Source organism: Neofelis nebulosa, chromosome 3 (genome assembly GCF_028018385.1).
Source record: "Neofelis nebulosa isolate mNeoNeb1 chromosome 3, mNeoNeb1.pri, whole genome shotgun sequence".
Lineage (NCBI taxonomy): Eukaryota > Metazoa > Chordata > Mammalia > Carnivora > Felidae > Neofelis > Neofelis nebulosa.
Window position 1 is genome coordinate 165,178,071 of NC_080784.1, and position 27,439 is coordinate 165,205,509.

Consider the following 27,439-nt stretch of genomic DNA (forward strand, 5'->3'; position numbering starts at 1 on the left):
CAGAAGCCATTAAATCCATACTGTAACTGACCTATATTCCAAATATTTCATATGTCAGTGCCTTGTCTTAGGCCGGGGGGAGCCATCGGTATCAGAAGTGAATACCAAGATAGTTTTTTCTTCTTTTGAAAAGTTCAGGGATGGCCTCAGGCAAAAACTTCAAATACGTGAAGTTTATCTTAATTACCCTTCTATGGCCTTTTGGGTAGTTTTTGTCTTTCACTTCAGTGCCTTAGTCTCCCCTGTGGCTCCTTTACGGAAACCTTCTCTTGAAGCGGTCCACTCTCTGAAGCACCTTTTTTCCCTTCCCCTGTCCTCCTCTCATATTAAATGTCCGTTCTTCCAGCGCTGCCGAGGTCAGCTGGGAGGAAAGTAGCTTTTCATTCTCCCGTAGCTGTTTTAAAAATGTCTCCTCTCTAAAACGAATTATTTTTCTACTTCTTTTGGAAAATTTCTTTTAAGTACTAAGTTCATATATCTCCTGTCCCCACCACACATCCATTGCTGCATGCTTGTTTATTGGTTTCTCTGTTTTGTTTCTCTGACCTGTGTTGGGTTATTACTGATATAAAGTATTTTCTAATAGTTGACATCTAAGTGTTTCTTGTGGATTTCTTTTTTCAGTCTTCTTTAATACTCTGCTCATTGGTTCTCAAACTTTGGTGTGTATGAAAATCACCTTGAGGAAGTTTATAAAAATGGGGGCCTAGCCAGTATTCAACTTCAGTGAACCCAGGCCTCTCTCTCCCTCTTTTTTTTTTTTTTTTTTTTTTTTTTTTTTTCCTTTTCAGAGCCAGGGCCCAACAATGATTTATTTGTTTTGGGCATCATATCCTTTTTTTTTTTTTTTTTTTTTTAAGTTTTTAATTTTAATTCCAGTATAGTTCACATCTAGTATTATATTAGTTTCGGGTGTACAATATAGTGACTAAGCAATTACACAACACCCAGTGCTCATCACAACACTTGCACTCCTTAATCCCCATCACCTATTTCACCCAGCCCCCCACCAACCTCCCTTAGTAACCATCAGTTTGTTCTCTGTAGTTGTGTCTTTTTTTCCTTCCTTTGTTTTGTTTGAGTGAAATCATATGGTATTTGTCTTTTTTGACTTATTTCGCTTAGCATAATACACTCTAGCTCCATCCATGTTGTTGCAAATGGCAAGATTTCACTCTTTTTTATGGCTGAATACTATTTATGGCAGAAATACACACACACACACACACACACACACACACACCACATCTTCTTTATCCTTCATCAATCGTTGGACACTTAGGCTGCTCCCATAATTTGGCCCTGGCCATATTCACCTTCAGTGAGCCTTGGCCACTATTTTTAATTAATTTTCTTGGTGATCCTAATACCACCAAAGTTTGAGATCCGCTGCTCTAAATCTTTGCTACTCAAACAGTGGTCTGTGGGCTAGCGCCATTGACATCACCTGGGATCTCATTAGAACAGCATCTCAGGTCTCCCCCAAGAATGAATGAATGAACCAGAATCTTCATTTTAACAGGATCTCCATGTGATTCAAGTGCATGTTAAGGTATACAAAGCACAGACACAGTGGCTCTCAGACTTCGAAGCATATTCTTAAAGGGAAACTTTAAGAACAATAATGCCTGGATTCTACCTGGAGAGATTCTGGTGTAATCCACTGGGGGCCAGGGGGAGGAATTAGGCATTGAGTGTGTTTCGAAAGCTCCCCGGGTAACTCTAATGGGCAGCCCGGAGACCCGCTGATGTTGCCGATGTCAACCCCAGAACAAAGTTTCCCAGCTGGTGTGCACCAGGAAATAGGTTATAGGTGTGGATTGATCCCCTTGGCTCCTGGGAGGTCAGGCACAGCCTGGAGCTGCTCTGGGCTAACTCTTCTACAGGGTAACCTTTTCTGTGGGGATCATGACAGGACACTTATCGGGAAGTGTTGTTTGAGAATTAAAAAAAAAAAAATCAATTTCTGAACTATTGCATTGAGTGGAAAAGTTAAGACTGTACTAAAAAATGTGTCAAACATGGACATAACCTTGGACACAACGGCTGTCTTTACAACAGTCTTTCCACCCGGAAACATAGTCTTTCTTCAGGTTTTCAAGTTTTCTTTCATACATTTTTCTAGAATTTCATAGTTTTCTTTATAAAGACTTCTATTTCTTACTAGATTCATTTCCAAAGTGTATTTCTGAATGATGTTTTATTGCTATTGTAACTCTTTGTAAAGAAATACAGAGTTTTGTGCTTTCCCCTAACCTTACCTCTGTGCTTTGGTCATTTATCCTGAGCATCAGAAAGGCCTCTCTACTCTCTCCCTCCTCTTTGACTTTCTCCTTGAAAGGTTTCCTCACCCCTTGTTGCCTGCTTTGATTCCAACAACTGTATAGCCTCTATTGACAGACCTGCTCTGCCTCTGAGTCTCCTGCTGGGGTCAGCCCTTTTCCCTGATGTAGCCTCATTTTCCACTTCTCAACTCACAGATGCCCCGGAAGCATTGCCCTGTGTCTCGTGGCAGTAAGCCCCCAGCCAGCCGGGGTGTGGCAGGATGGAGGTGAATTTTAAATCAGGTCTTTATATTAAGTACTAACTTTTGCTATATTTCCACTCGTGTGGGTCTGCAATCACTTCAGAAAACTTTCTTTGAAAAGTAAGAGTAGAAAGTATTTAATTCCTTATTCACTGCTGTGCTTGCCTTGGTTATTCTGGCTCTTGAGCTGGATAAAGAGCTGTATCTGTGGTAGAAATCCCATGGATATGAACCTCCACCATCACCTACCCATACTCTCCTCCCCCCCTTCCTTGTCTCCCCCGGCCCCATTCCACCCCAACCCTGTGCAGGCCAAGAAAGGATTTCACATCAGTTACTTCATTAAAGAGTTAGTCTGGGGGCGCCTGAGTGGCTCCTTTGGTTGAACATCAGACTCTTGACCTCGGCTCAAGTCATGACCTCACGGTTCGTGAGTTTGAGCCCCACGCCGGGCTCTGCGCTGACAGTGTGGAGCCTGCTTGGGATTCTCTCTCCCTCTCTCTGCCCCTCCCCTCCTCATGCTCGCTCTCACACTCTCTCCAAATAAATACATAAACTTAAAAAAAAATAAAATAAAAAGGAGTTAGCCTGTGTTCATTTAGTTAAGTGTGAGTTTGTATTACGCACCAAACAGCTGAGATCTGAGATTTGAGTATAATTGTCTTCTAAATCATTTTCTTGCCTCTCAACACCTCCTGTCCTTCCTCTGTAGTGCTGCCAGAAATGGTTACTCTAGAAAGCACTGTCTGGTTACATCTTTTCCTTGCTGAGTCCCATCAGTGGATTTCCAGAGTCACAGGGTCCACACCAGCTTCTAAGGCACACCCACACCTTGCTTCTGTCTCCCTATGCTGGAGCGTTCCCTCTGTCTGGAATGCTTGCCTGTTACCCACCTGCACACTTTCCTTCTTCGAGAGCCTGACTTCCACATCACCGCTTGGAAACAACTCACATTACCCCAAGTTCATTTCTCCCTCCTCTGTGCTTTCCCCTGGACTTTATACACGTGCTTCTGTCTTCACTCAGCCAACAAATATTATGGAATGCTGTGCTGCATTGGGCCTCTTCATGGTGCTGGGGCTGCGGCAGTGAGTGAGACAGAGTCATTGCCCACATAGAGGGAAGGCATGTAATCAAATAGGAGGATGGTTTCAGATAAGGGTAAGTGCTCAGAAGAAAACAAGACTGCAAACCAGATAGAGGCTGAGTGGGTTTGGAGAAGGTGGACAAAGAAGTCTCCCAGGAGGTGACATTTGTGCTGAGCTCTGAGCAATGGGCAGAGGCAGCCATGGAAGCATCTGGAAATGAGCTGTTAGTGCAGAGGAAGCAGCACCTGCAGAAGCCCTGAAGCAGAAAGGGTATGGCATTCTGGAGGGACAGGAGAAAGCTGCTGGTGTGGCCTAAGCCAGGTGAAGGAGGTGAGGCAGGGTAGGAGATGAGGTCAGAACAGCTAGGGGTATGGGGACTGAGGGCCTACTGGCCATGGCAAAGAATTCGAGTTTCATTCTGAATTGCACTAAGGAACTGTTGAAGCATTTTAGGCAGGAGAATTGTATGAAATTATTATTATTTTTTTTTTTTTTTGAGAGATGGGGGGGGGGGGCAGAGAGAGAGAGAGAGAGATACCACAAGTGTGGAGCCTGACTTGGGGCTTGATCTCACAAACTGTGAGATCATGACCTGAGCCAAAATCAAGAGTCTGACACTTAACCAGGTGCCACTGAAATGATTTTTCTTTTTTAATGTTTACTCATTTTTGAGAGAGAGAAAATGAGTGGGGGAGGGACAGAGAGAGAGGGAGAGAAAATCTGAAGCAGACTCTTTGATGACTGCAGAGAGCCTGACACGGAGCTTGAACTCGCAAACCTTGGGATCATGACCTGAGCTGAAGTCGGACACTTACCTGACTGATCCACCCAGGCGCCCCTGAAATGACTTGTTGACCTGCACTGAACACTTAAGCGGCTCGCTCGCATGTGTGCGTGTTAGACTGTGAGCAGTGTGAGGGCAGGTGCCTCTGTGAACCCCTGGCACCAAGCCCAGAGTGCTGTCAGTAAACATTTGAGTAGTGAATAAATGAGCAATCTATGTTTTCTTTTGGTAAGCTCTGTTTATGTGTGTGAGTCCATAACACCATGTAAATAACACTTTCTGTTTAATAAAATCTGATCATTCTGGTGCTAGGATACTCCCTATGAGTAAAGAAACATCACAGGCTTTCTCAAGACTCTAGGGTATTATTATATTCTGGATGTTCTTCTCAGCCTTTGAAGCGGTACCACAGGAATGTTAAGTAGAATCTCAATGACCAGAAAAGAATGAAAAGCCATGACATTTAAAAAAATGAAAACTTATAAGTAGTGCAGTAAGTCTCATGATAGGGGTGAATACAGATATAACATCACAATGACATTTGTTCTCAAAGGGAGCCGGGTGAGGGGGTGGGGGCGGGGAGCTGGGGATTGTAGAAAGCTGGCATCTCCTGCTAATTTGGGATTTTCTTAGTTCAATATAAGGGCAGTTGTATGTGATTTAAATTTCATTATCTTTACTTTCGTGATCTTAGAAAATACAGACTCCTGAGATACCCTGTTTTTCATTAACTACACAATAATGTCACCTTGCATTTTATGTGATTGAGGTTTTTGGACCTGACTTACAGTGTAATGATGGACGTTTACAATAGTATTTTCTGTTATAATTTTTAATCTCCAATTTATAGGTAGTCTTGTTAAAACTTGATATTTTTTTTAATCAGTTGGAAACTCTAATTTATATCTATTTGTGTCCCACTTAATAAAGCTATCCTTGGAAATCTCCAAAGGTGAAACCATAACCCAGTCCAGCAGACATGCTGTATGTAATGGCAATCATAGCCCCTACTCATAAGAAAAGTCTTTTCTCATTACTTCTTTCCCTGCATTCACTTAAAAATTACCCTGCAGGTGATAAAGGGTTTAAAACATGGTGTATACTAAGTACATTTTGGACTGTTTTTTGAGTTGAAAATATTTTTCTCTGCAGAGACTTCAGCAACACAGAAACACTGTGTAGTGAACAGAAATATTATTGTGAAACGTGCTGCAGCAAACAGGAGGCCCAGAAAAGGTGTGTAAAAGCGTTTAGCCCAGAGGGTGGCTTGGTTTTGAGGGAAGGAACCATACCTGATTTTGAATCCCAGTTCTGTGGGCTCGTGGCCAAGTAGCTTTGAAGAAGTCAATTGCCTTCCTCCCTGGATAAACTAGGATAAGAGTGCCTGCCTTGGAAAGTTGTCCATTTGTCTGATCGTTTGATCATTTGTTCATTCATTCAACAAATATTTATTGTGTGCTGTGTATCAGATACTATGCTGGGTAAATGAGTGGTGGTCAGATATAATTACTATTTTCTTGTGATTAAAGACAGATTATAAAAAGGATTTAGCATAGAGTATAACACATAGTAGATATCTAGTAGAATTGTTACTTCATATTGGAACTTCTTATTTAGAGGCACAAGAGGTTTAAAAAGTTAATGATTTAATGTGGAAACACGAGGAAATCAATAACACATCAGTTGCATGGATAGGTGATAAGAAGCATCACATTCTGAATTGATACAGGATCCATGGTTGCCTTTTTACCAGCACCGGCAAGTTAGAGCCCCTGGACAATGTGTGCGAATCAGTGATTCTCTGTTATCTGCCCCCGGAAGCCAAGAAACTTGACATTTTAATTATCGTGTGAAGCCTTACTGTGAATTGAATTTACCCTGCCCATGGTTGCGGAATATTCAGAATAGTTCACAGAAGCTCATTACCATCATCTAAAACCTTCAGGGGTCTTGAGCTGAGGTTGAAATCATTTCTCTGCTCAGCCTTCCCTGATCTTCCCCCCTAGACATGCACACATGCACATCTTTCCTTGCTGCATCAAAACTTACAAAAGGTGACTCCTTGTGGCAGATGGGAGTGCAGTGATAGCTGGTTAACTTTTGTGAGTCATCAGGGGAGCTCACTTCTCCCTGTCCTTACAATCTCAGTCAACCCAAGGCCAGCCCAGGCCTTCCTATATGGCATGAAGGCATATTCATTAAAATACTGTGTGTTCCTGTAAAACATCAGGCTTCCCATGATTCTTCTGTTTCTGCAGACGTTATTTTGCTTATTTTTACAAACAGGGTTTTACCTCAATAGATTCCTGAACAACAGTCTCTTAAAATTTGTCCTTTTCAAATAATATGCATTGAAAATGTGTGCATGCTGAACAGCATTGACACTGACTCAGGGCATTCCTAGAATGGGGGTCCCGGAAGGGGACCAAAGGTCTCTATTCCAGCAGAGTTGTCTCCATAAACTATTGTTTTTATGAATTTTTTTTTTTTTTTACCAAGGAATATTAATGGTCACCTAGTGAAAAAAGATTTCTGTGTTCATGTAAGTTTGGGAACTGCTACATCAGACAAAAGAGAACAGTTCCTTTACTGTAGGATTTCTCAGAACCTCTCTGCCAGTGCACAGGGAGGAACTTTGAAATAGAAAGTAGCTGTCCAAACTTGGCCCCAGGAACCCCGCCTCTGCTGATGTCTCCAGTGCTCCACAAGCCCAGTTTGGGAAGTGTGGCCCTTAAGCCAACCCCTACATTTTACGAGTGGGGAAACCAAGAGCTAGACGAGGGGAAGGACCGACACAAGAGTGAGTGAGCATGAGCCCAGCGTGCTTGGTTTCCCCAAGCGCCCCCCGTGGTCCTCAGACCCCAGAAGTCCATACCGCAGCCTTCTGCTTGTCCTCTTCCCAAAAGTGGTCACCCCTCCTCTCCATTATCTCCAGGTGGGGTGGAGGGGGTGTGTGGCTGTCCAAATATTGTTCCTTTCTGGAAGGAAGGGGGCAGTAATGGAGAGCAGTTACACACCGTATTTGCATTGGTAAAAAACTTCAGGACTGTCTCCTTTGGCCAGAGAGAAACAGAGCTGCTGTTGTCCTCCTCTCCTGCTGGCTGTGCCCGGTTAGCCTAGCAAGCAGGTTAACCAGCTGTATGTGTGCAAGCATCCTTTTATTCTTGCGGGCGGTGTGGTTACTTGCTGACCTGAAGTCTGTTAGACCCCTTCTGCTCTCCGTTTGTGTGGCAGCAGTGTATTCTGCCCCCCAACAGCTCTTAGGGGGTACAACTTCTTTTCTATTTCATGGTTTCTTAGGATGAGAGTAAAAAAGCTGCCCATGATTTTGGCCCTGCACCTAAAGCGGTTCAAGTACATGGAACAGCTGCACAGGTACACCAAGCTGTCTTACCGGGTGGTCTTCCCGCTGGAGCTCCGGCTCTTCAACACCTCCAGCGACGCCGTGAACCTGGACCGCATGTACGACCTGGTCGCTGTGGTGGTTCACTGTGGCAGGTGAGGGCAGGCGGAAAAGTGGGCGCACGGCGGGGTGCACGCGAGAAGGGTGCCGAAACAGAGGCAGCTATGCCTTTCCTGGGCTGTGAGACTCCGTAGTAATGGGACTTCTGAGAACGTCTTCCAGGCTCTTACCTATCATCTCAAAATAAATCCAAAATGTACTCTTCAAGATATTCTTCATGCAGTTTTTAGCCCTTCCCCAACCAGAAAAAAGAGAGTAAGAGAGAAGGCTCCTAGATACGGAGAAGAAAAGTGTTTTGCTGAAAGTCCTTTGAGCAGATATTTTTTTCTTCCATAGCTATAGATACAAGCATGGAAAAGTCCACTGAAAATACACCTGTTTGTTATCCTTTGCTCAGCTGGAAGAGATTTGTGTTCTGTCGTTCACCTGCCCTTCTGGGTTTTAGGTAGGGGTGTGTCACTGAGCAGGATTATTTTCCTCTCCATCTGCCTGGATTGGATTTTCGTGCACAGACTATAACAAGAGGATGCGTGGTTCCACGCAGAGGAGTAGACTGATTTCCTTTTCCCCCTGAACGGTGGCGGATGCTTCGCCTCTGAAGCACCTTATTTGTCCCATGCAGAGCGGACTTGAAGTCACAGGATCCTTTTTTACATTCCCAGTGTTCTGTGTTTTGGTCGGTTATAAGCCAGCTCTGTGGTTTTCCTGAAGAGGAATTCCACCAGTTATTTTTCTAAAGAACACATGAGGCCCGTGATCTGGAAACTAGCTGTGAATGCTGGGTGGGACCTCGTGGCAGGAACTGGAAGGTCTTAGGGCTGGCAGAGCCCGGTACCTAGAGGGCATTGTGGCCGAGGCTGGCAGTGGGCTGATGTGGACAGGTGATGGGGAGACAGAAGGTGCTCAGAAGTATATACACGTTTTCAGTACGGATCTCTGTGGGTGATGACTAATCCCTAGAGCATTGGTGAGGATAAGGCAGCGACCCCTATAGGGGACCTGGAGGACAAGTGAGGTTGGGTTGCAGAATAGTGACTTTCTGTAATGAGGGCTCAAGGTCAGAGCAGCCCTGGCAGCGAGGGCCAACTGGTGCCGAGTCACACGTGCTACTAACTAGCATTCATTAAATTCTCCCCCACTAGAGACAGGACTGTCCTCCTACACAGAGCAGGGCTGGCCTTGCACATGGGGATCAGGTGGCTCTGGGCTGTGGACGCTGGGGATCTCCGAGGCTGGGGAGCTGAGCGTTCCGTCATCCACGCCAGGACCTCCTGGCCCATGGATGCAGCTGGTGCGGTCTCATTCTCTGATTTCGACTGCAGTTATTCTTTGAACCCTTGTTTCTTGGGTTCGTAGCAGAGTCTGAAGGTACAGCAGTGATGAAGATCCACGGGCCCTGTTCTCATGAAGCTGAGCCTCTGGCGAGAAAGATAGATAATTAGCAAGTAAGCACACCGCCTGTCAGCACCAGAACAAAAGCACTGGGAGATGACTTCGAGTTTGAGGAACGCTATGAGGAATGAACAGGGCGCTGAGAGAGAGCAGTTGAAGGTTCCTCTTCAGGGATGGGGACTGGTGAAGTGAAGCTACCAAGGTGACATTGGGGCTGAGGCCTAAGGGCTAAAATGAGCCAGGAAGGCCCACATCGGAAGAGGATCATTTCGGGCAGAGTGTCTCCAGGGCAAAGGCCTGCCATGTGAAGAATGGGAAACCAGGGGTCCAGAGCCCAGGGAGCGGAGACAGTGGCTGGATGGCGTCGGAGAAAGGCAGGAACAGTTCGCGTGGCTCGTCTTGTATTTAAAGAAAGCGGACAGGGTCACCTGGCTGGTTCAGTCAGTACAGCATGTGACTCTTGGTCTTTGGGTTGTGAGTCGAACCCCACATTGGGCACAGAGGTTACTTAAAAAAAATTAAAAAAAAAAAAAAAGAAAACAAAGGCAAATTTGGCTTTTGAACTTTAGTGGTACATTGAAAAAACAAAACGGAACTCTAGATTTGGGGTTAAATTCCCTCAGTCGTGCAGATCTAACTAATAGTAACAGCTGTGTAGTTCTACTTTTTCCCATATTATGTGATACATACCTTTTCCTTTGAGCACGTGTTATTCTATATTATAGTTTAACATATTTCTAAAACTTAGATGATGCCACTCCTCAGAGTTCCCCAGTGTCTTCCTGACTGACTCACCGCAGAGTCCAAAATCCGAACCATGATACCCCATGCCCCACCTCTGTGGCCTCCTTCCTCCCCTCCCCCTGGCTCACTGGGCTCAGGCTTCCTTGCTCTTCAGTGAACCCTGCAGGAACCCCCCCACCCCCCACCCGTGCCATGCCCAGTACCTTTGCACCTGCTGTAAACTTCCATCACATGGTCACATGGCTCGTCACCATCACCTTGTCTCTCAGGGAAAGTTCCTTCTGCTCAGATCTTGGGTTAGCAGAGGACTGTCACCATTGTGTATCAAATAGTACTTCCCTCTGTCACTCACCATGCTTTACTCTGCTTTATGTTTCATGGCACTTTTTTTTTTTTTTTGAGTTTATTTATTTATTTTGAGAGAGAGCCAGCGAGAGGGAGGAGGTAGGGGCAGAGAGAGAAGGAGGGAGAGAATCCCAGACAGGCTCTGCGTTGACTGTCCGTGCAGAGCCCGACGCGGGGCTCAAACTCATGAACTGTGAGATGGTGACCTGAGTCAAAATCAAGAGGCAGACACTAGACTGACTGAGGCACCCAGGCGCCCCTTCATCACACTTAGTATACATTGAAATCTATTTTAGTTTGTTCAGTGCCTCTCCAGCCCTCATCCCAAGAAAGTGGGGACACTGTTTTCTTCACTGCTTTTTTGTCTGACGGCCAGAAGAGAGTCTGGCACATAGTAGGTGTACAGTAATTATTCATTTATATCTGTTGAATTTGAATATCTGCTTTCCCCACTGGACTGTGGGTCTTTAGAAGCCTGACTTTTTTGCATCTTTGCAGAAGATTCCTTTATGCTCACCACAGCACCACCACGTGGGTCTTCCTCCATAAATTGTGGCCAAATAAATGTGGATATAGACGTGACCTATACCCATTCTCCTGCTGAGAGAGGTTGTTCAGGTAGATCACTGCCTAAAAAGAAGTACCTAGTTTTTGAAAGAAGTTAATGTTAACTTGATAACTTGTGTTTGTTCTTTTCCAGTGGTCCTAATCGTGGGCATTATATTACTATTGTGAAGAGTCATGGCTTCTGGCTTTTGTTTGATGATGACATTGTAGAGGTTGGTATGCAGATTACTCTATAATGGGGCTGCAGCGTAGACTGTATTTGGGGGAATGTGTATGTGCGAACATTTCCTAAAATAGGCCTGTTTTCCCATAACCTGGCTTAAAAACCATTTACATTTCTCTCAAGACTAAATTCTGCTGTTCTTTACTCTCTATAGAAAGGGAGAAAGGGGTGTGACTGGGGACTAATGAGTTAACTGCGTTCTTGTTAACTGATCAGCCATAGATGTGGGATCTCTTTGTCCCCTGAAACCGTATTCATATGTAAGTCTCATTTTCCACTGTGACTAAAGCCCTCTCTACTACAGACCAAATAATAAACTCTTTATTTTCATTTTTTAAATTTTTAATTTTTTTTAATGTGTATTTATTTTGGAGAGAGAGGCAGACGGGGTGCGAGCAGGGGAGGGGCAGAGGGAGAGGGAGACACAGAATCCGGCTCCAGGCTCCAGGCTCCAGGCTCCGAGCTGTCAGCACACAGCCCAATAATAAACTTAATAAAAAGCTCTGTAAGCACTCTTTCATTATGCCAGATTCTTCTTGTATGGATTGATATTTAAAAATATGTTTTCAGTCTGTTGGACCTGGAAATCTTTATATTACACTCAAGTGTTCCCATATATTGATTTTGTTGTAAAGGAATACTAGCCGGAGAGAATTCCACACTCAGACAAGGTCCGTTTTAGCTCAGAGGGTGACACTAATGGGAATGAAGTCTGACGACCTGCAAGAATTAAGGTTATTCCCCAGAGCCCCCAGTTTACCATTTGAAAGACGGGCGTCCTGGCTGCTTCAAAGCGTGCCCACATATGTTTGCCGATAGCTTGAAGGCTGGCCTCCCTCCTCCAGGATTTGCAATGTATGTAATCATGCCCCATTGCCAGGTCTGTGGAATTAGCTGTTTGCTGTTGAAAGTTCCCAGTTGTGATTTTGTAGCAAACAGCGTTTGCTTCAGTCTTCTCGTTCATTCCATTTGTTTTTCTTCCCTTCTCTCAGTCATCCCATTAAACAGTTGTATTGTTTTCTTTCTCTTATTGCAGAAAATAGATGCCCAAGCTATTGAAGAATTCTATGGCCTGACGTCAGATATATCAAAAAATTCAGAGTCCGGATATATTTTATTCTATCAGTCAAGAGAATAACTTGAAGAACTGTGGGACGAATTCACATGGGGGGAACTGTTCACAGCACTATTCCCTGGTTTCTCTGCAGACTTTCCTCCCCAGTGGCCCCGCCAGTGGTACTACGCCAAGTGTAATGGTCTGGCTGGGTTAGACTTTCTCTCCCTTTGGTTTTTTACATGCAGCACTACTTGTGGTTTTATTTTAGTCTGAGGTAGAGTTAACTGCAATCAGATTGTAGTAAGATTTGTATGAGTAACAGTTGCTAATTTTAGGATTGGGTAAACGCTACGCCACCGGCCATGTCTGGCTGAATTAGAGTGACATTTCCTACGGGAAGGTCTACGGTCTGTTTTGGGTCCCTGCTAAACGTCCCAAGTGGCTTCCGGGATCTCATGTCAATGCATTCCTTTAACTTGTCCCGGGAAGCACTGCTACCCATTTGTAGCTTCTCTGCCTCTTTTCTGACGCAAGGACAGAATCGGGTGGAAGTTCACCTGTTAGGGCTGCAGCTATAGCTTTAAGTTTGTGCAAGTGAAAACGTTTAAAAGTGAGTAACCTCAATACTAAAATCATCCTCCAGGTGGAACAGGGTGGAGAGAAGCTGTTCACGGTGGCTAGCGCCTGCCTGGGGCTGTGCTCCCCTCGCCGCCCGCCGCCGTTAGGACCCCAGAGGCTAAGAAGGCACGGAGCTCAGGGCAGGCAGAGCCCAGAGGAGGACGCTTTTGTGGACAGTGAAAACTTACTTTTCTTACCTTTCTACCAAAACCACGTTTCAGGAAGATACCCCTACGCCATTTGTTTTTAGTGATGCTCTACTACTTCCGTAAGGTCCTGTGAGTTGTATCTGTCCTTTATCTGGCGCTGCTAAGCTTTCCAAGGCATCCGCCCGGGCCGGCTGGTGTTGTGCAGGCTGTGGCCGCAGGGCTGGGCTACCGTGGTGACTGCTTCCGGCACAGCTCTCCTTAGCCAGTCAGTACCCACCAGCTTCTCGGTCAGGAAGGACCCAGACACTGCAGTGTCACCACCATTGGCCGCATGGTACAGCTGTTCACCTTTTAACATTTCAGTCTGTTGACTGAGGCGCTGGCGAGTCCCAGGACTAATAAGGAACCTTCCCTAGAGGGACCACTGGAGTCAGCTGGGGGTGAAGGTGGGTCAAAGGAAGTGGGAGCGGGTGGGCGGAGGAATGAACAAAATGGCAACTTTTCTTTGGCTCAGACTCCTAGAACGCTTGACAAGACCGTTTTTTGGAAGAACCTCATCTCACTGTAGTTACTTTTACTTTTTTCACTTTTGTTATGTATGTATTTATTAGATCACTTGAGTATTGGTACCTTTTATTAAAAGGGTCAATTTGGCGTTTTGCTGTTGAGCTGGTTTTTGGATTCTTACAAATACTATGAGGCATAGATCTTGGCTTCCTTTGGGAAGTCAGTTGACTTCCATACACTTCTAAGATACTGTGAACATACTATTTTGTTACCTAATAAATCAGCGAATGAACATGCAAATGTCTGGCATAATGTGAACTAAAATTGAAATTGGAAATGTTAGCAGCCATTTTGTAACAATTAAGAGCATAGCACTTTATCTAGATGAAAACTGGATTTCTTGTCTTTAAGATATCTTGAACTGTTTATTGCTCAGAACTTAAATAAGCATGCCAACACTTCATTTGTTCATGCTTGAAGTGAAATGTTTTACTTTTCACTGGAGAAAACAAAAACAGGGTGATCTTCACGTTATTTTATACAAGTGATGAAAATATACCTTGCCTTATTTAGAGGCAAATTCATATTTATAAATATTTTGTCTTTTTTTTTTTTTTTTTCCTCATGAAACATATGCAGTAATCACTTACCTGGAAGGTGAGTATTTATTCCGTTTTTAAGAGGAGACACTTTGCAATTGAAAGGCAACTGATCCGAGGAACTGTTTGTACTATATATAACCCATATATTTGACTGTAGGTTGCAAAGTTTTTTTTTAAAAAATGATGGTTCATATCTAATATATTTGGAGCTGGTTCATAAGAAAAACTATTAAAATTATCTTTGGAATGACTCTTGAGGCTAATTTGTTAGAGAAAGAAAGTTTCAATTGGAAGCCTACAGAGGTAACATCTAAATGCTAAGTCACAGATTCACTACTGTTTTTGTTTGTTTGTTTGTTTGTTTGTTTGGATTTTTTTGTTTGGTTTGGTTTTGGGTGTTTTGTTTTGTTTTGTTTTGTTTTTGGTCTGTATGTGTGAAGAGTTTTTCCCAGTGACTTAACAGAAGTAATTGAAAGGGTCAGTTAAAATTCTGAATTCATGGATAGAGTTTAGGAATAAAAACAAGTATGGAAGATAAAATGCGAAGGCATTAAAATGGTTCTGTGATGCAGGAGAAGAAGCTTGGAGAAAGACCAAAACACACTTATCCACCAACACTCCATCAGAGCTTTTAAACTTAGAGCTATCTGGTAATTTCTTTCCTCTTCAGTAAATGGAACAAACACTAGGCAGCTACGTTTCCCCAGAATCATTTCACTTTATGTAAAGACAGTAGCATGCAAACACTTTCTCTTTCACCCTTGTTCATCGTGCAGGGCAGGGAATGGTGTGAGGTAGGTGAGACCATTCTGAGGTCAATGATAGCACAAAGGCTCAGCAATATTCCCTCAAATGGCAGGGTTTTTGTGGGTCCTTTTCTGGCAGGAGTGAGTAGGCCTGCTGTATTTCTTTTAACTGTTGCAGGGTTTTAAAATAAGTTACAGTGTTTTACACCTAGAGAAGAGAAGAGTATTTGCTCTATTGGTGACTTCCTGGCTGAGCATCTAGATTATGGTACAGTTTGCTAAAAAGGCATTTGTTTAAAAGTCACTTTTTGGCAAAATGAGCTGACATCCAGTCCTGTTATGTGGATGCATTTTTCCTTCCAAGGCAACATCAAATGGACTGGTTCTCAGAGAGCCAAGGAACACAATGCAGGAGGGTGTTGGTTTGACTCGGAAGCCAGTCATATTTGGTTTTACCGCCTGGTATATTTTGGATTTCAGATGAAATGGGAAAAAAAAAAAAAATGACAGGAGTGGTCCCTATGCATTTATTTTCATGGATATGCTTAATTTCATGGGCATGCCTAACAATGAACTATGTTCTAACTGGAGCTTAGGGCTTATTTTAGATATTGGAGTGTAGCTTTATTACAGATGGATTTTATCTTTAAACATTGCATTTTGATCAACTTTGTATATTTACGTGTATTAAAATATTGTGCACTAAATGTTTTGCCCTCATTTGCTATTATATGGTCAAGGCATTTATCGGCACTATTGTGATTAACTCATGTAAATGGCATGGGTCAGGGAAAATTATTTCCTACTTTTCTGCCTAATTAAATTTCTGTTTTCCAGTATTACATTAATTTATTTTTGGCTTCCATTTCTTTGTAACCAAAATAGTTACTGTATTTGTGTGACATTCATTTCATTTTGTTGCTAAAGAAAACAAGTTTAGTTTTTATTTAAAATGATCTGTACCTTAATCTTTTTTTTTTTTTTTGTAACCAAGTCAAGCACTTTAAGCAATAATGTCAATCTTGTGAAATTTCAATCAGTTTAACACCCTGCCTCTAAAATTGTTTGCAAAAAAAAAATAAATAAATAAAATAGGAATTCCCTTCCTAGAGAATTATATCTTGGTAATGTTACACACATGGACTTAAAATCCTTTTTATAAAATGTGAGTTATTGGCAAGTCTCATGTCTGGCTAATCATTCCAAATGTAATTTTGAAGCGGTGGAAATGTATAGAACATTCTGGTCATTGTAACGTATAAAGGCAATGCTACTGTCAAGGTTCTGGAGGTAACTCATCCCTTGCGCCGAGTAAAAAAAGATCAACAGAAGTAATCCAGAAACTATTTGGGGAATAGCAAATTGAGGGTATCAGTGGGTAGGGGGTGGGGAGAATTGGGGGCAGTATATTAGGCATCACAGTGAATTCCTTAGCTGGGACTCTGCATATCAACACGTCCTTTCCCAGTTAGGAAATAAAAGGTCCGTTCCTTAAGAAAGTAGCTTCCGGCTTCTGGCTTCTAGGCAAGAGCGGGCAGTGTGGCCCTGGCCCTGTTGTATTGACAGCCAGCCCCGGACCTCTAAGTGGTTTCCAAGCTGAGGTGGGAGGGACCCCAGCGAGGTGCACACCACTGCCTACACTGGCCTGCCAGAGTAGGGGCAGTATGTGGCTTCCAGCCCCAGACTCAAGGTTGCTGTTAAAAAGCTCAAGGCTTCCCCACCGCACCCCAGCCCCCCGCCCCCAGCCAGTCACTTCAAGGGGCCATGTGTGGGCAGGAACTTGTCATCTGAATGCATCTGTCTGGGCCCAATTATGAGAAATGCAAACCCACAGGCCAAGAGTGGGACAGTGTGCCGTTAAGTCTCTCAGCTTCTGTCCCTCTTCTCTCAGGCCAAGTCAGCTGAGTGACCGAGCTGGAACAACAGAGGCTTGTGGGAAAGTCATCTGTATCCTCCATGAAGGCTGTAGGAAGGAAAGACCTCGGGAAAGCCTTTTTCTTTTCTAGGCCTGGTGTTGGCCAACTGTTAAATGGGGTCTGTAGGATAGGTCTGTCACCGCCTGAGGAACCCAGTTCCTGGGGAATAAGGAGTGTTCTCCATTTATCCTCCATTTCTGTATCTTGATTCCTAAAACACCTTTAACAGAGAAAGAAGTCTCCCTTTGCCTTCTATTTACATGGAGATAATATCTGCTAAGTAGGGAGGGTTTTGATTGTGGGGGTAGTACTAAAAACAAACCACTTAGACCTGTCCTAGAGATGCCCCCAGTGGAGAGATTTCTAATGAAGCCATCATTTAGCACCTGTTACATCTCAGGTGTGTTGGGAGTTAGGGGACAAAAGGAGGAAACAGAGGATCTCCTTTCTCATTTCTTAACCTCAGAAAGAAAAGATTTGTGGAAAAGAGATTTAAATTGTGGAAGTACTGTGTGTGAAGGGAATTCACAACTGAGCACAGTTTGGCTTTTGGCCTGGGTCTCCAGGAGCAGGGGGGCAGTTAGATAAGGCAGGCGGGTTCCTCTCTCCCCTGGGTCCCATTCTCGGAGTCCCATGTTCCTCTCTGCCTGCTCCTTCGAGGGAGGGACAGCACATCTTTAATTTTTTTTTTTTAATGTTTATTTATTTTTGGGAGAGACAGAGACAGAATGCGAGTGGGCTAGGGGCAGAGAGAGAGGGAGACACAGAATCGGAAGGAGGCTCCAGGCTCCGAGCTGTCAGCACAGAGCCTGATGCGGGGCTCGAACTCAAGAGCCGTGAGATCATGACCTGAGCCAAAGTTGGACACTCAACCAACTGAGCCACCCAGGTGTCCCAGCACATCTTTAAAAACAGTGTATAAATCTGTTATGTTGTAGCAATGGACTTGAGCGTTTTGCCTCTTAATTTCATGTCAAAAGAGCCAGAATTTTGAAAGTCTTAACAGAGGATTTTTGAATAAGATAAATAATCCCTTTACATTATTACCAAATAATTGGAGCCTGTCTGAACTTAGCAAGACCGATCAGGGCAGGAGAGTTTCTAAGCTATGCGACTAATGACTTTATTGACTTATCAACTGTGTTCCCTTTTTTGAGTTCCTTTATGTTTTATTATTTTTTTAATGTTTATTTGAGAGCAAGGGAGCACAAGCAGGGGAGGGACAGAGAGCGAGGGAGAGAGAATTCCAAGCAGGGCTTCGTGTTCAGCGTGGAGCCCAACGTGGGGCTCGATCCCATGACTGCAAAATCATGACATGAGCCGACATCAAGAATTGGACGCTAAACCAACTGAGCCACCCACGCGTCCCAAGTTCCCTTCTGTTTTACAAGTGCTTTGAACAAAGCACATTAGGTAGGAGCTTACAAACAAATGAAAAGCTCCATTTTGGTTGTGAGACACCAGAGTCAGAAACGACATTAAATGTTATAAAAAGGATTCCTAGTTTTGTGCTTATTTCCCACATGATCATTCATGATAAAGTTTTTATTGATGACCCTGGCGTCGCATATCCGCGTCGTAAGTTAACGTGGACGCATCTTCACAAGCGAGCACACAGGTTCTACTAAGGCAGTGTGGGATTCCACAGAAACTCCGAGAAGGTTGGGCGCTTGTGTTGTGGGTTGAGTTCTTATTTTGTTTTTACCTCCTCCTTCTCACAGGAGGGAGCTTGGAGAAGAAAACAGATGTAGATTTGACTTGGCAAGAGGCAATGTAATTTAATAGTTGAAGCCACCATTTCTGTGTATTTAACCAAGTCCTCCTGAGATCCAACTCAACTGTATTTGTATTCAAGAGGCTCTTAATCCACCTTACCTGAGAGAACATTCTGTACTGGGATAACTGAAAATAAACACACAATTTAAGAGTGAGCCTTCATCCTTCCTGTAGCAAGCTGAGTCTCTTCACTAAGGAGGTCTTTTCCAGGTGAAAATTCCCTGTTTCCCATGCTGAGGGGTAGAAAAATATCTTTTTTTTTTTTTTTAAGTTTATTTATTTATTTGGAGAGAGAGAATTCCAAGCTGGCTCCGCTCTGTTAGTGTGGAGCCGGACGCGAGACTGACCCACCCAGGCACACCGGAAAATATTTTTAATGGGTGATAAAAGCTGTGGGAAGACTCATTCACCCCCACCCCCAGAATAAATTGTTTGGGAAAACTCTGAAAAGAGGTTGCTTCTGCTCATTTTTCCATCTCTGCAACCCCAAAGCCCGGAGAACGAAAATAAGTATGAGCTGCCAACCTAAATTGGTCCTCTGTGCCAATCTGGACTTTGAACAGAAGGAGGGGTGAAGGCTGTGGAGACGATCCCTCTTCCTGGATGTTCATTGATTGAGCTGGTCCCTCAATTATGTCCTCTGAGGAGTCTGGAAGTTTGTGAAACTTACCTCAGAATCTGTCTTCAAGTGGGAATTTGTACAGAATACATTCTGTACAGAAGAATAAGGGGGTGTGGCTCTCAGGAGGGGAATAAGACCCATCTACCAGTCTTCTAGCCTGGGTCTCACTGCTGCACCTGCCCCAATCTGCATTTGCCCTGCAGGATTAGATGAGCCCCAGGGAACCCTACAGGTGCCTCTGGCCCATGTACAGCCTACAGATGCTACGCCATTTTCGTTACTGTCCTGATCTCTGACGAGAGAATTTTAGGCTCAATTCAGTGGCAATGTGGAAAGTCCTCCCGGACTCGGAATCCGCTCCGGGTTCTCATGCGGGTTGGTCGCCAGTTGGTGCCCTCGGCAGAGCATGTGGGGAGAGCAAGGGATCAAAAGCCATAAAATCTTTTTTTTTTTTAATTTTATTATTATTTTTTTAATATATGAAATTTATTGTCAAATTGGTTTCCATACAACACCCAATGCTCATCCCAAAAGATGCCCTTTTCAATACCCATCACCTACCCTCCCCTCCCTCCCACCTCCCATCAACCCTCAGTTTGTTTTCAGTTTTTTTTTCTGACAAATATGATCTTTTTTTTCAATATATGAAATTTATTGTCAAATTGGTTTCCATACAACACCCAGTGCTCATCCCAAAAGGTGCCCTCCTCAATACCCCTCATCCACCCTCCCCTCCCTCCCACCCTCCACCAGCCCTCAGTTTGTTCTCAATTTTTAAGAGTCTCTTATGCTTTGGCTCTCTCCCACTCTAACCTCTTTTTTTTTTTTCCTTCCCCTCCCCCATGGGTTTCTGTTACGTTTCTCAGGATCCACATAAGAGTGAAACCATATGGTATCTGTCTTTCTCTGTATGGCTTATTTCACTTAGCATCACACTCTCCAGTTCCATCCATGTGGCTACAAAGGGCCATATTTCATTCTTCTCATTGCCACGTAGTACTCCATTGTGTGTATAAACCACAATTTCTTTATCCATTCATCAGTTGATGGACATTTAGGCTCTTTCCATAATTTGGCTATTGTTGAGAGTGCTGCTATAAACATTGGGGTACAAGTGTCCCTATGCATCAGCCCTCCTGTATCCCTTGGGTAAATTCTTAGCAGTGCTATTGCTGGGTCATAGGGTAGATGTATTTTTAATTTGTTGAGGAACCTCCACACTGTTTTCCAGAGTAAAAGCCATAAAATCTGAGTTCAAGTCCTAACTGCCATCCTAGTTGGATGGTGCTAGAGATCTGTAGCCTAAGTCAGACGTCGGACACAATGTTGGGGTTAGGGTGCTAATGAATGGTATTTGCAAAGGGGCCCTTCTCCACAGGCCTCTAAGGCAGATAAAAACACAACTGCTGACAACAATGGAAAGCATGTAATTGCTAGTTTAAAATTTTTTTTTAATGTTTATTTATTTTTGAGAGAGACAGAGACAGAGCACAAGTGGGGGAGGAGCAGAGACCGAGGGAAACAGAATCCGAAAGAGGCTCCAGTCTCTGAGCTGTCAGCACAGAGCCCAACGCGGGGCTTGAACCCACGAACTGTGAGATCATGACCTGAGCTGAAGGCAGATGTGTAACCGACTGAGCCACCCAGCTTCAATAATTAAGTTCTGGGATACCATGCTGTACTACTTTTTTTTTTTTTTTATCTAACCACATCTTCCAGACGTGAAAGACAAGACTAAACAGAGCTGAGAACAAGAAAAACAGCCCGGACAGGCAGGAGCTAGCTTGCGACAGATAACATTTTAGATGTTGTTAGGAGCTGACCTGGCACTCCGGCTGGGCCACTGTGTTTTCTGGTTGGACGCACCCAATGTCACAAAACACCAACCTCAAACAAGGTTATGCCGTGACCACGATGAAGTGACACAAAGAACAAGACCACGTCATAATTTTATCTAAGCCCAGGCAAAAACAAGGTCACTGCAAGCCACAAACTACCAAACATTCATTTCTTCCACCGAAGTCTGAGTCACTGCCACTGCTCTACTGGTGACAGCATTAGCTTTGCTCTCATCTGTCCTAGGTGAGATTTATTGTGATACGCCATCAAAGAATTATCCCCACTTCCCGACAGCACTCGTTCCAGAGCAAACCCCTGTTCCTTGGACCTTCCCCCAAATTACCAGACCAAAGCCCCAATCCCACTGGATCTTTCTACACGCTGTTCCCGAGGGCCCCACGCTTCCGCACCATGTGTGGTCTTGCTGCTGTGAACATTAAACACGATCCATTCAGCTTCAGTCGTGTTCCTGGTGGTCCGGCTGGAGAGCATCCACACAGGAGTGTCCTACACTGACAGATATGCCACTTCCTGGGGTTGGCCTGCATCGGCTAGCCTCCTGGCTGGCGAAAATGAGCCACACACGTTCAAGGTTGTCATTACGGGAACTTAACAGTTCCTGTAGAGGCTTCTTACAAGTGACTTCGGATAAATCTAGACCTCAGTTTTTCCTAACCTGTAAAATGAAGTTAGAGCAGGACTGTGATGAGCAGAAAACCACTGGAGAGTATGGTAGGCATACAACGTGGGGATTATGAGCAGGATAGGATATATATTGCTCATTGTTCATGGATCCCTAGTACCTGCATATTTGCCCACACTTAGAATTTCTCAGACTCAGGTATGACTCTCTCCAGAGCCCCCTTGAGTTCACCCAAGTGTCAGAACCCCTATTTTGAGGCAGGGTCTGAAAACTCGTGAGATGGGCCTGAGTTCCATCTGCAGGGAGGTTGCAAACTCTACTTGAGGAATTCCCATTCTCACCAACGAAGAAGGTCTCAGTTCTGTCTGTACCTTGTTATGTATGCTGAATAGCTTTTTAGAATTACAGAGGCAGTGAGGGGTGAGGGCCACTGAGAGGTGGGGAAGCCCAGGGTCCTAGAGGTGATTGAGAACCTGGTGCAGGGTCCAGTGCCCCCTAATGGGAATGACCTAAAAATACCCCTGAATTTTCTCAAAAGAATTACTGTTTGTCTGCTTTTATTTTATATACGTTATTTGTCCATGGGTTTTTGTTAATTACAAACAAACCCTAAACCTGACAACAGTTACGTTGAATCCACATCGAGGCTTTAGTTAAACAGGCCCTCACTTTTCTGCAAGATGGCACAGTGGAGCAAGGTATGGGCGGGGTCACAGGAGAGAAGAAAATGATCTCTTTGAAGACAGTGGAGTGTTGCTTTCACATCCGAAGCTTCATGCCTGGAAAAGGCTGTAGAGTGAAAACAAGCGCTTGATATCAGGCAGGAGCTAGAGGAGAGGAACCTAAGACAGGAGAGCAGAGGGCAGTTGATTCCTGGTCCTATGTAGCTTGTTAATGTTACTAAGCAGGAAGGGAAGAATAGAAAAAGAAGAAAGGAAAAAATATGGCATCACTGAGGAACTGATATAAAGAGTTCAGTGAAACATCTGACGGCTACTTTCATGTTTGGAAGGTAAAAGGACGGAGTGCCCCACAGCAAGCCAGCTAAGGTGACAAGGCGTAATTTTAATCCTTACAGTTTTGCCCAAGGGAAAAGATACTGTTCTCTCTTTTTTCTGCTATTCACATTTTGGTGAACGTTCTTTGCAAGCTATTGATTTTTGTGCACAAACACTGTAAGACCTCTGCAAGGGTGATATGGGGGTAGGGATTCATTTATTGTTTTAGAGTTTCTGGAAAACTCTTTTGCATTTGGGGGCAGCCTTACATTATTTTTTCTGGAGGTGTGTATTTGTAATCATGTCCGCTGACCCTCAACTATAGGGTATAGACAACAGAACTTTAATTACAATTAGGCTCAGGGTTTTTCTCTTCTGCATTTAGACAAATGAGGGAGTGACATATGGACAGAACGTCTATAGTGACATTTGGGGACAGGAGCTGTGAATAAGAGAATGAGGTGTGAGAAGAACATCCAGGAAGAAAAATTGCATCGCGGGGCCAAAGGGAACAGGGAGAGATAACGGTTATTCCTCTCAGGCATGGCTGGTCAGTGTGTGACTGCTGTCACACTGAGATTCAGATGAAGGTGACTGATAGGATCTATTCTAAAAGAGATTTCAGGGAGGATCTATTCTAAAATAGATTTCAGACTTATTTCAGTACAAATAAATACATTTATTTAAACTTTATTATAAGAAAACTTAAAGATGTATAAAAGTAGGATAGAATACTGAACCTCCATGAACCCACGACCGGTCTTCAGCAGTTAGTTATGGCTGGTCTTGTGTTAGACTGATAGAGTTTTCAGATCGCACTGGAAAGTTACCCAAACTCACAAGCCTCCAACTCTTCTGGATATCTAATAAATATATGAGGCATTAGTACAGTTCAGATTAACAACCTGCTCTAAGGGATTACCTGTCTATCTTGTCATTCCTCTAACGTCATTCCTTGAACCTGAAATGTTTCTGCATACAAATGGAGACATTTTTGCAATACAGAGATTTATGGTGGAGGTAGGCTTAACTTGTATAATGGCTAAATAATATGAAATATAACGCTGAAGCTGCAGGGTTTGAGGGTGACCACATTTATTTGGAAAATAATGATGAAAATAATGGTCCTTCTATTAGTTATAAACTAATCTAGATTTTAGAAGACGGTCCTCCGTATGTTTATGCAAAAGTGAAAAGTTTTATGGCTCCGATCTCTCTCATACGCCTTCTCTTCTAGGTCTTCACTTTTCCATCTACCCCTTCTCTGTCTGGAATTTTCCAGAGAAATGGGGCCAAGCTCAAAATTTCTATTTGCCTCCATCCTTTCCTGTTGGTATTTTCCCTCCCACAAGCTCAAGAACAGATCTCGCCGATAAGTGGAGTAAACGGATGAACGCTAACGTGGAAAGGAAGTTCCGGGTTAACAAGAACCGGAAGCCCTGAGCTCTTAGCAAGACTTGCTTGGTTTGCTTTCCAAGCCGGTGTGGCCTAGCGTCAGGCAGGAGGGGCTGGCCGCAGACAGGACCTCAGAGCTGCAGGGTCTGAGCAGGGAAAGAGAAACAGGTGGTCTTAGCAGTCGGGGTAGAGCAGAGACCTGAGGGTCTTGTGCATGAGACTTCTCCCTCCCCACCCCGTTGTCCAAATGGGCTAGGGCTGAGGTTTTCAAACTTTTCACTTAGTAGCACGATCTTTTCTGAAAAATAAAATCTTATGTAGAACCTCACTGTAGGTGTATATAGTAGTTTATATCACATTTTATTAGTCTACATTCCTTTTATAAGTTAGCTTTATAAAGCTAATGAGAACAATGAGACTACTTGATGAACCTGGGATTTCGAAAGTGGCCGCGTTTTATTGGTCCCGGGACCCAGCTTTATGAATTTTGTTTTGCTTGCATAGGATTAAGAAAATCCAAGCTCACACAGATATATGATTACAAATAATGTTTTGGGTTTTGTTTTTGTTTCTTTGTTTCTGTTGTTTTTTAAAAAGCTGTCTTGCAAATTCCAGTATTCTTTTCAGTAAAGAAAGTGAGGGAATTTTATTTTTGAAATCTTCATAAAAATAAGTTAACCTCTGAAGTTATTTCAGCTGGAAGTCTCCAGTGAATTTAAATTTGATTTATAACACACTTGAGTATGTCTGTTGATTATTAAACCACATTATATTTAAAAAGTAAAATCCTAATGGGGTGCCTGGGTGGCTCAGTGGGTTAAGCATCTGACTTCAGCTTAGGTCATGATCTTGGGGTGAGCTCAGGCCCCCATCTGGTCTCACACACTCTCTCTCTCCCTCTCCCTCTCTCTCTGCAAGTCATGGGATTCTCTCTCTCTTCCTCTCTCTGCCCCTTGCTCACTTGTGCCTTCTCTCTGTCTCTCAAAAAAAAAAAAAAAAGGAAAATCCTAATGAAAACATTTCTGGAACCCCTGAAAGCAGGGTTGTGTGGAACACAGTTTGAAAACTACCAATCTGGTCTTCAAAAAGTAAGGCTTCCTTTATTTCCTTACCCAAACGTCTTTCAGCCTTTAATGCTGCCCTTTCATGGCTGGCACCCCCCCCCCCCACACCCCCCAAGATGAACACATTGAGTTGATTTTCCCCCAAGCTTTATTGAAATGTAAATGACGCACAACACTGTATGCATTTAAAGTATACCAGGTAAGGGGCGCCCGGGTGACTCAGTCGGTTGTCAGACTTTGGCTCAGGTCATGATCTCACACTCTGTGAGTTTGAGTCCCACATCAGACTCAGTGCTGACAGCTCAGATTCTGTCTCCCTCTCTCTGCCCCTCCCCCACCTACGCTTTGTCTATCTCTTAAAAATAAACATTTAAAGAAAAAAGTGTACCAGGTAATGATATAATACACATATATGTGGCAAAATGATGACCACCGTTACCTTAGTTAACATCCATCACCTCAAATAGTTAGTGTTTGTTTGTTGTTGTGAGAACTTAAGATCTACTCTCTTAGCAACTTTCAGATAAGGTTGATTGAGCTCATTTTGACTGTTTCCCTAAGATAGCGCTGTTGGTCAGAGGATGGAAAGGAGGATAAAGTAATCAGCTTGTTCTGCCTGGGTGGGTTCCAGGGCCAAATAAATCAAGTAGGTGAACTTGATTCCCATGGCTTCTTCAGTCCTTCCATCAAGACTTCTCTCTGTTCAGTATTCCCTGACTCAGACCCTATTTCTGCATGGAGTTTGTTGGCTATCCTGGTAAATCCATTTGGCTGCTGTGTCTACCCTTTTGTACCCTTTTGTAAGTACTAGTTATTTGTATTACATATTTATTGAGCAACTGCTATGTGCAAGATACTAAGCCAAGCACATTACATGAGTTACCGCCTTGGGTTCCCACAACAACCCTGTGAGATGGGGTCTAGTATTATTCCCATCTAGGGATGGGAAAACTGAGGCTGGCACTTCTGAAGCTTGCTGTTCTGCCACCAAAGCTACCTGGTTCGAATTCCAGGTACAAATAATGAGGTGGTTTAGAACCAAGCTTTTGTTCATCTGCAGAACAGATTTTCTTTCAGTAACAGAGCAGTTAAGAGCACAGGCGTTGAAATCAAATTACCATGAATTTGAATATAGGCTCTGCCACCTACCTGCGGTGTGTTCTTTGTCAATCTCAGTTTCCTTATCTGTAAAATGGGGATGAGGATAATAATAGTACTTATGTGTAAACATTATGCGGATTAAATGAGATGAAATATGTCAGACAGGTAACACAACTCTTGCCTCTGAGTTCAGTGCATTCAATACATTCGATGCTATAAGTGTTCAGAAAGTATTAGTTATTATTTTGTCATTATTAATTCATTAATAGGTCTGGACTGGCTGAACACGATGGTACCAGTCAAATCTTCCACTTATGCACATATTTAAAATAGGAACAAACGAAGTTGCCTGGATTAATTTCAGAGAAGAAGTGAGACTATGCTAATACCATTTAGATGACTGGTTTTATTCTTTTAAGGTATGATGGCCTCTGAGAGATGCTAGCTCATGTTTGGTGTCTTCTGTGGCCTAGTTCCTTTTTGTCCTTATAGTTTTTTTTTTTTTTTTTAACATTTATTTATTTTTGAGAGGGAGAGACAGAGCATGAGCAGGGAAGGGGCAGAGAGCAAGGGAGACACAGAATCCGAAGCAGGCTCCAGGTTCTGAGCTGTCAACACAGAGCCCGACGCGGAACTCAAACTCACAAACCACGAGATCATGACGTGAGCCAAAGTTGGACACTTAACTGACTGAGCCCCTCATAGCTCAGATTTTAAATCACATTGACAGATGAGGAACACTTCTGGGCCCAAACAGGTTAACAGTGAAGCTACTATTACTAGAAGGAACGCATGCCCCTTCCCCCCACCCGGTGCAGTTTAAGCCTAAAGAGCAGAGACTTAACGTCAGAGAACATAAGGTTAGTGTTTTATGTCTTCTTTTCCTTTAGGGCAACAAAGTCAGCAGATCAGGGTCTGGGCATAGGTGCTTGCTGCTCTGGCCAATCTGTGGAAAGAAAGGGCAGAAGGAGCTGAGGTCATCAACTCATCATTCCTGTACTTGAAGTGAACTTGGCCCGTGAGCAGCTTTGGGACAAATTTTGCGCCCCTGAGAGCTGTTCGTGCTGCTGGTGTCTAAATAAGTCAGCATTTTCTCCATAAGTGCCGTTTCTGCACTTGGGAAAGGACAAGGGGCCTGCCGGTTGCTGGCTGCCCTTGTGCATGCAGCTGAGCCTCAGCGGGGCTTGCAGAGGCCCTGACTCACAGATACTGGGATCTCTCCCTGGCCTAAAGGGACAGTCACGGGGGCCCACGTGGAAGGGCTTCTCACTTC

The 27,439-nt window shown here is 43.7% G+C and overlaps 1 protein-coding gene across 2 annotated transcripts in view; it reads left to right on the forward strand.

Annotated features, from left to right (window-relative positions):
- USP46 (ubiquitin specific peptidase 46) overlaps positions 1 to 15,929 on the forward strand; it is a 61,600-nt gene extending 45,671 nt beyond the window's left edge. For both annotated transcript variants that reach the window (XM_058722606.1, XM_058722607.1), the window contains exons 6-9: positions 5,552 to 5,635; positions 7,700 to 7,897; positions 11,044 to 11,122; positions 12,170 to 15,929. In XM_058722606.1, coding sequence (XP_058578589.1) covers positions 5,552 to 5,635; positions 7,700 to 7,897; positions 11,044 to 11,122; positions 12,170 to 12,271 — 463 coding nt within the window. In that variant the 3' untranslated portion in view covers positions 12,272 to 15,929. The remainder of the gene's footprint in view (positions 1 to 5,551; positions 5,636 to 7,699; positions 7,898 to 11,043; positions 11,123 to 12,169) is intronic.
- The last annotated feature ends 11,510 nt before the right edge of the window (positions 15,930 to 27,439 follow it).